The sequence below is a fragment of the Grammomys surdaster genome, unplaced genomic scaffold (genome assembly GCF_004785775.1).
Source record: "Grammomys surdaster isolate TR1022 unplaced genomic scaffold, NIH_TR_1.0 166, whole genome shotgun sequence".
NCBI lineage: Eukaryota > Metazoa > Chordata > Mammalia > Rodentia > Muridae > Grammomys > Grammomys surdaster.
The window spans coordinates 1,638,509-1,647,556 of NW_021604614.1; the positions used below are offsets into that span (position 1 = coordinate 1,638,509).

At 47.6% G+C, this 9,048-nt stretch overlaps 1 protein-coding gene across 3 annotated transcripts in view; it reads left to right on the forward strand.

Annotated features, from left to right (window-relative positions):
- Window positions 1-9,048, forward strand: part of Hip1 (huntingtin interacting protein 1) — a 137,368-nt gene that overhangs the window by 103,248 nt on the left and 25,072 nt on the right. For all 3 annotated transcript variants that reach the window (XM_028765978.1, XM_028765980.1, XM_028765979.1), the window contains exons 10-16: window positions 1,502-1,577; window positions 1,663-1,803; window positions 3,104-3,201; window positions 5,722-5,794; window positions 6,971-7,154; window positions 7,830-7,918; window positions 8,871-8,987. In XM_028765978.1, coding sequence (XP_028621811.1) covers window positions 1,502-1,577; window positions 1,663-1,803; window positions 3,104-3,201; window positions 5,722-5,794; window positions 6,971-7,154; window positions 7,830-7,918; window positions 8,871-8,987 — 778 coding nt within the window. The remainder of the gene's footprint in view (window positions 1-1,501; window positions 1,578-1,662; window positions 1,804-3,103; window positions 3,202-5,721; window positions 5,795-6,970; window positions 7,155-7,829; window positions 7,919-8,870; window positions 8,988-9,048) is intronic.

Here is a 9,048-nt window from a genome sequence, read left to right on the forward strand (position 1 = left end):
GGCCGAGATGGATGTTAGTGTCCATGTGGCTCTATTTCTCCAGGATCAGGGCTTGGTATAGGCTGGCCACGCCTCTGTCTCAGTGTTTGAGTGACTCCTCTATGCCTGGAACTTGGCTGACTAGCTCAACAGCGTGCTCGACCCTGACTACTTGAAGTTTCTGTTCTAACCTGGTGGTGAATAGTTCAGAATCAAGAGAGGGATCTGCATTAGTCAGTAAACGTTCCTCCCTGTTCCTGTGGCTCGGTGCCGCGTAACTTTGGAGAAAAGTTACTTCCCTTTCATCTTCCTCTACATTCACTCTTCCTCAGAAGAGAAATCTGCCAATGGCGGTGTGTATTCCACAGCCATGAGGAAACGGGTTTGGGGACTGGGGGTTGTTGGGGGGGTGTTTACTATGGCTCACAGTCTGAGGAGATAACAGTCTATCATGATGGGGAAGGCATGACAGGAGGGTCTTGGGCCAGCTGGTCACACTGCAACCATAGTCAGGAAGCTGCTGCTGCCTCAGTTTCTCTCCCTACACACATGCACATGTGTATTCATTTCGTAGGGCACATGCATGTGTAGACCAGAGAACAACTTGAGAGAATCAGTTCTCTCTCTCCACCCTGTGGGCCCCAGAGGCTGAACTCATGTCTTCAGCCTTGGCAGCAAATGCCTTCACCCCTCTGAGGCTTCTCGAAGGAGCCATTTTGTCCTTATTCAACCCAGAGGGATGGTGCTACCCAAATTCATGGGGAAAGAATTCTTCCTACCTCAGTTAAATCTCTGTGGCAACACCCTCATAGACACACCCAGAAGACTGTCTCCGTGGTGATTCCAAATCCCATCTAGTTACGTTAAGATTGGCCATCTCTGAGACTGACCAGTCTTCAATGGGGTCTGTAGTATTAGTTACTATTTTCTCACCACTGGTGACTGAGAATTCACTCTAAAAGACTGCAATTGGTGCCGAGCATGGTGGTGCAAGCCACTAGTCCCCAGCACTCAGGAGGTAGCGGTAGGCGGATCTCTGAGTTCAAGGTCAGCCTGGTCTATGGAAAGAGTTCTAGGACAGGCAGTTCTGTCTACACAAGGAAACCCTGTTTCAAAAAAGAAAACAAACAAACAAGCTAAAAACACCTCAGCCTGTTACATCATTTTTGAGATTTCATTTTCATTTATGTGTGTGGGCGGTGTGGAGAGAGAGGGCCGGATGTGTGTGCCGTGGGAATATGCACGTAGAGGGCAAAGGGCAACTTCATGGAGCTGGTTCTATCTTTCCACTGTATGTGGGTTCCAGGAATCAAACTCAAGTCACCAGGCTCACTCCATGGAATGACAAAATGCCTTTCCCCACTGAGCCATCCCCCTGCCTCGGTAGTATCATAATTGAATTCTACCATTAGAGAGGACAAACCACCAACAGTTTGTGCCTTTAAGGTGACAGGGTGGGGATGGATGCTGAAGAGGTACAACCACCCACACTTAGCATCCCTGAATCCCTTTGCACTCCCAGGTTGAAAGATCTGTTTCAGCGTTCCAGCAACCTGCAGTACTTCAAGCGGCTCATTCAGATCCCCCAGTTGCCTGAGGTGAGTGTGCCCGCTGGGCTCTGCATGGCCCCAGGGCCTGGCCTCTGAGCATCCTTTAAAGATGTGTCTCATCTCGCTTCTCCAGAATCCACCCAACTTCCTACGAGCCTCGGCTCTGTCAGAGCACATCAGTCCTGTGGTGGTGATCCCGGCTGAGGTGTCATCTCCAGACAGTGAGCCTGTCCTAGAGAAGGATGACCTCATGGACATGGACGCCTCCCAGCAGGTAGAGACAGACCCCTTGTGAGAGAAACGTGGCCCTTCCAGAACAGACAGAAGGGCAGGACAGGCTCCTAGCTCAGGTGTATCTGCTTAGATTAGGTCTGCTCAACCCTATTATTTGGAAACGGTGTCTCACTGTGTTGCCCATGCTGGTCTCAAACTCCCAGGCTCTGGAAATCCTCCTGCCTCTGTCTCTAAGATGGGTAAACTACATGTGCATGCCACAGTACCTCGTTGGATTCCTTTTTCTCATAACCAAGTAGGAGCCTAGACTGAGCCCCCTGCACTTGGGCTCCTGGCGTAATCTTAGGTAGGTCTTGGTCAAATAAAAACAGATTCTAGATACCAAGTGTGATCATGCAAGCCGCTGATCACAGAACATGGGAGGTGGAAGCAGGAGAAGAGGGGTTCAAGGTCAGCTTCAGCCACATAACAAGCACATCGTGAGACCCTGTCTCAAAAATACAAAGGACTAATCCCAGCACTTGGGAGGCAGAGGCAGGTGGATTTCTGAGTTCGAGGCCAGCCTGGTCTACAGAGTGAGTTCCAGGACAGCCAGGGCTACAGGGCTATACAGAGAAACTCTGTCTCAAAAAAACCTTAAAAAACAAAAAACAAAGGGCTAGAGAGATGGCTCAGCCATTAAGAGCATTTGTTGCTATTGGAGGGGACCTGGGTTTGATTCCCAGCAGCCACAGAATGGCTCACAAATGTCTTTTTTTTTTTTTTTCCTGTTTGTGTGCTTTTTGTTTTGGTTTTTTTTTTTTGAAAAGGGTTTCTCTGTGTAGCCCTGGCTATCCTGAAACCAGGCTAACCTCAAACTCACAGAGATCTGCTTGCCTCTGCCTCCCAAGTGCTGGGATTAAAGGTGTGTGCCACCACCACCTGGCTTCAGAACCATCTTTAACTCCAGTGCTAGAAGAGTCCCACCCTCTTCTGACCTCTGTGAACACCAGACACATACACACATGCATGCAGATGAAACACTCATACATATACAAATAAATAAATATTTTAACGTTTTATTTAATTACAAAGAGAGAAAAGCAGGAAGAAGTGAGCCAAGCAAGGCAGCATACACTTTAATTCCAGTAATCGGGAGACAGAAGCAAGCAGATACTTCTATGAGTTTGAGGCCATTTTGGTCTGTATAGCAAGTTCCAGGCCAGCCAGAGCTACATAGTGTAAACTAAACTACGAGGTATAAACTAAAGTAATAAATTGGAAGCACCCCTTCCTTGCCCATAGAGTTTCCTGGGTCTCTGACTTGTGCTTCCCCTCCCCCACCCCACTGCTCGCTGCAGAACTTGTCTCACAGCAAGTTTGATGACATCTTCGGCAGCTCGTGGAGCAGCGACCCCTTCAATTTCAACAATCAAAATGGCGTGAACAAGGACGAGAAGTGAGTCCATGCTGGGTGGAAGTACACGGTCGAGAAATGAAGCTAAGCTGTGGTCTGTCTGTGACGGCTACCCCAAGAGGAAGGGGCTCTACCTGTGTGTGTTTGTCTGTGTGTGTGTGTGTGTTCTTATTTGTATTTATGTATGTGAAAATGAAAATACATGTTTGTTTATGTGAGTATGTTTGTGTATGTGAGTTTATGTGTTTTATGTGTGTGTATATGTGTGTAGGTACATCTGTGTTTGTGTATGTGTAAGTACATGTGTGTGTTTGTGTGTGTAAGTACATGTGTGTGCTTGTGTGTATCCGTGTGTTTATGCCAGAATTCAAATTCAAGTGTTATTCCACAGATGTCCTCCATCTCCTTTGTTTGGTGTTGGATTCTGTGTATATGTGTTTGCATGTGTGCATATGCATGTGTGTTTACATGTATATACATGTGTGTATGTTTTTACATGTATGTGAGTGGCAGGCAGTCGATATATACACACGTGTGTGCTGGTGCACTTGCCTATCTATGCATGCATGTGTGGAACCTAGAGGTCAGTGTCAGGTGTCTTCTTTATTACTCAACATCTTTTTTTAGTGTCTGTGCTTTATGTGTACATGTCTGTGTATTCATGTGGGCCAGAAACAGATGCAGTTTTGACTGCATAGGTATTGGGAACTGAATTTGGGTTCTCTTCAAGAACAGCAAGTACTCTTAACCACAGAGCCATCTCTGTAGTACAGCATGTCTTTTTTTTGGTTTTTCGAGACAGGGTTTCTCTGTGTAGCCCTGGCTGTCCTGGAACTCACTCTGTAGACCAGGCTGGCCTTGAACTCAGAAATCTGCCTGCCTCTGCCTCCGAAGTGCTGGGATTAAAGGCATGCGCCACCACTGCCTAGCTACAGCACGTCTTTTAAAAGAAAATGTTCTGTTGTATTCGTTTGTTTGATTATATGTGGGTTGTGGGTCAGGGGATGTGGCAAGGTACATGTGGAAGACAGAGGATTTTACAGAGTCGTTTCTCTCTGCATTTATATGGAGTCCAGGGATCAAAGTCAGGTTGTCGGGCTTGGAGGCAAGGGCCTTCACTCACAGATCCACCTCAGCCACACACTAAGAATCCCTAGTATCTGGGCTTTTTGGAAACAGGTGGAATGTCACTAGTGGGACCACTAACTCAGCATGCTAAGGGCTGGGGTTCCATCTCCCTGCTAAGAAAGGGACCAGGGTTATAGAAATGGCTTAGTGGCTAAGAGCCCTTGCTACTTAAAGTTCATTTCCGGGCTGGAGAGGTGGCTCAGCAGTTAAGAGCACTGACTGCTCTTCCAAAGGTCCTGAGTTCTATTCCCAGCAACTACATGGTGGCTCACAACCATCTGTAATAGGATCTGGTGCCCTTTTCTAGTGTGTCTGAAGACAGCTACAGTGTACTCACCATATATATAAAATAAATAAAATCTTTAAAGTTCATTTCCTAGTACCCACATTGAGTGGCTCACAACTTCCTGAAACTCCTGTGTATCCAACACCCTCTTCTGGCCTCCAAGAGACCCTGCACACATGGGCACATACTAACGGGCAGAGGCATACCGTAAATTTGAAAAGCTGTCTCAATTTCTTACCCTTTCTACAAACATATTCACCTTGAATCCTAGATCCATCACTGTGAACCTGTGGGTATCAGGGTAAGATACCTAATGTTTAAAGTCCAATAACACTAGGTATCCAAGGGTATCCAGAATCACCCTCACAGACAGACAGGGATATAAAATTCAGCCACTGTGCAAGACTCCTTTATAAGATGAATACTGTTTGTGTGTGTGTGTGTGTGTGTATGTGTGTGTGTGTGTGCTGGGACAGAGAGGTGCTGCATACACGCTATGCCATTAGTGTATAAACAAGAGCATATCTTCCAGATGTCAGTTCTCTCCTTTTACCGCATGGATCCCAGGGATCTAAGAAAGATTGTCAGGCTCGGCGGCAAGCATCTTTACCTGCTGAGCTGTCTCACCAGCCCGTTTTTCTGTTGTTTAAGAAATGATGACAAGAACAAAAGTCTATATGTAGTTAATATAGATGCAGTTTTTTTTTAATCCCCAAATATTTTCCATCCCCAATCAGTTGAATGCACAAGTATAGAATCTCAGATGAGAAAAGTTGACTGTAAAATTTATACAGCAAAGAATTATCATCATCATTATTATTATTTATTATTATTATTATTCACGGGTCTAGAGATGCAACTTCATTTGTAGAGTGCCTGTCTAGCATACGAGACAGCCCAGTACTAAATAAAGCAGGTATAGTAGCACATGTGTATAATTCTAGCACCCCAGAGGAAAGGAGACAAGGCTGGTCGTGGTGGGAATAGAGACAATCTTCCTCCAATAAATATCTAATAACAAGAAAAGTTGTTTGTTTTCTTAAAGAGAATGGCCCCAGTTAACACCAGCTTGGACCTCTAGTCTCCCGACTTACATGGAGGAGAGGGGCGGGACATAGTGACGCCAGGCCTGTTTTTTCTCTTCTCAGGGACCACTTGATTGAACGTCTGTACAGGGAGATCAGTGGACTGACAGGACAGCTGGACAACATGAAGACTGAGGTGCGTTCTAGGATCCATGGTTTCACCAGCATGCGACACATGGCATTCTTGATGTCTCATGAGATTGGCTGGACCCATCCTAAGACAGGTTGATTAATAGACATGCCTGGCTGTAAATGATGGTGCTGGCCTTTAATCCCAGCACTTGGAGGCAAAGGCAGGTGGATCACTGTGAGTTCCAGGACAGCCAGGGCTACATAGAAAAATCCTGTCTCAAAAAATAACCAAACCAACACCACCAATAAAATACATATGCCAAAATCAATGAGTTTGCTCCTCTCAAGGTCTCAATTAGAATTTGTTGTCATAACACGTGACTTTAGGTATGCAGTTAAGCTGGGTACCAGTATCCCGTGTACCATGACTATGGCTTCACCATCAGTGATGACAAAGACCACTTCTCATAAGCTCTTGAGAAAACTTGATTTAGGAGCTGAGGCTGTAGCTCAATGATAGATTGCTTGCCTAAATCTATCAGAAGGCCTGAGCATGTGACAAAGCACCTGCCTAGAGTCCCTCAGTAGGGGCTGGAGGATATGCCTCAGTTATAGCGTACTTGCAGAAAATTCATCTACAATGGGCTAGAGGTGTGGCTTCGTTGTAGAGCGCTGAGCTAAAATGCCCCAGGAAGGGGCAGGAGGTATGGCTCATTGGTGGAGGCCTTGGTGAGAATCACGTTAACAGGCTGGAGGCCTGGGGTCGTGGCTCAGTGGTAGAGCCCCTGCCTAGAATCCCCTGCCTAGAATCCCCCAGTGAGGGGCTGGGGGCGTGGCTCAGTGGTAGAGCCCCTGCCTAGAATCCCCCAGTGAGGGGCTGGGGGCGTGGCTCAGTGGGAGAGCCCCTGCCTAGAATCCCCCAGTGAGGGGCTGGGGGCATGGCTCAGTGGTAGAGCCCCTGCCTAGAATCCCCCAGTGAGGGGATAGGGATGTCACTCTGCAATATAGACACTGGTCACATGAGCAAGACCCTAGGCTCTCTACCCAGAGTACCAGAACAACAACAACAAAAAGTTTTCTGTCCGTGGTTGGTTGAATCCATGGGTCGGGAAATATGACGATTCAGAGATCAATCATAATTGGTGAGTCCCAGCAATGTGATAAGTCATTCCTGCCCTGCCTGGTGCCCCCACGGGCAGCCTGGCAGTAGCGAGCTCCTCACCTCGGGTTCCCCTGACAGAGCCAGAGGGCCATGCTGCAGCTGAAGGGTCGCGTGAGTGAGCTGGAGGCAGAGCTGGCCGAACAGCAGCACTTGGGACGACAGGCTACGGATGACTGCGAGTTCCTGCGCACAGAGCTGGATGAATTGAAGAGGCAGCGAGAGGACACGGAGAAGGCGCAGCGCAGCCTGACTGAGATAGAAAGTGAGGGGCGGGGCCGGGCCTGAGGGTGTGGGCAGGAGCAAGGCAGATCACGCCTTCTTCATGGAAGTAAAGCCGGGGTGCTGACTCTTGTCCTCCGAAGTAGGAACAGGCTTGGTGGCACTGCTGGGCTCAAAACAACCAAGGACACAGTGATGGCTTGAGTCCCTATCCTGGGAGAGGGAGCTTCCTAGGAGAGGAAGCTGGATAAAGACCTAAGGGAACGGCGAGGGGAGGGGGGGCGTGAGCGTGAAGCTTGAAGCCCTGCTGATGTGAATGCTGTGTTTGTAAGCACTGGTCTGCAGGGAAAAGTTTACTTAAAGAAGACAACCTTTTATGTCCAGTGTAGCAGTGATTACATGTAACTCCAGAACTCAGAAGCTAAGGCAGGAGATGACCATAATGCCAGCTTGGGTTACAAAGCAAGACCTTATTTCCAGAAAACCCCCAACTAATGACTATGTAACTTCTAGCAGAGTATGGTGGTATACACCTGCAGTCCCAGCACACAGAATCAGAGGTTCAAGGTCATGTTGCCTATATAGCCTGAGCTTCAAGAGACTGTATCTTAAAAAAAAAAAAAAGATAAAAATATTGTTAGTGTCCCCACCTTACTGGAGGGAGGATGAGGGGGATCCCAGCCAGGGCAGAGACCTCATCTTGATCTTTCCAATGTAGGAAAGGCCCAGGCCAATGAGCAGCGGTATAGCAAGTTAAAGGAGAAGTACAGTGAACTGGTGCAGAACCATGCTGACCTGCTGCGGAAGGTAGGTACTTAGGCCTTTTCTAATCCTCCCATATACTCCACGGGAGAAACAGTGCAAGCCTTGGCGGGAGTTGGGGGGGAGCGTGTCTCCAAGCTGCATTCCTCTGTATGTTTTCTTCCTCCTATGGCCTGTAGGCTTGTGTGTGGGCATGTGTATGCAGTTGCTTGAGGAGGCCAGTAGGGGCGTCAGACTTCTGAAGCCGAAGTTAAAGGCAAATTGTGAGCCTAGCATGGGTGCCAGGAACCCTAACCCCGGTTTTTATTTTTTTTTTTTTGGTTTTTTTTTTTTTTTTTTGGTTTTTCGAGACAGGGTTTCTCTATGTAGTTCTGGCTGTCCTGAAACTCACTCTGTAGACCAGGCTGGCCTCGAACTCAGAAATCCACCCTCCTCTGCCTCCCAAGTGCTGGGATTAAAGGTGTGCGCCACCACCACCCGGCCAAACCCCAGCTTTTTAAGACTTCTTGAGATCTGTTTTGTGTGCCCGCCATACTTAGAATTACCCTTCATTTGAGCTGGGCATAGTGGGACTGGCCTATAATCCTATCAGTTAGAGGCAAGGTCCTATCTCAAACTCAACACTGGAGACCAGGCAGGACTAAATAGTCAGATTCTATTGCAAAAAAATAGACAGGTTGGTATACTATCCCACACTTGAAATTCCCAAACTTAGATAGCAGAGACAGGAGGATTGCTGTGAGTCTGAGGCTAGCCTAGGCAACATAGTGAATTCCAAGCCAGCCTGGAAAAATACTACATCAGACAACCCTACCCCTACCCACTCTTGTATACTTTCGTAAACACCTGTAAGTCTAACATCTGAAGGTCATGGTTTCCTTCTGGGTAGAAAAAATCTTCTCCCGTGTCTGCCTTCTTGTTACTCACAGTCTGATAGAAGGAAGATGGGCTTTGAGCCCGAGTGATGTCAGCTAAAGACTTTCTACTCCTCTTTCAGAATGCAGAGGTGACCAAACAGGTGACCGTGGCCCGGCAAGCCCAGGCGGATTTGGAAAGAGAGAAAAAAGAGCTAGCAGATTCCTTTGCACGTGTAAGTGAACAGGCCCAGCGGAAGGTAAGCCAAGAGGCACTTGGGGATGTAGAAGGGAGGTGTGTGTGTGTGTGTCTCTCTCTCT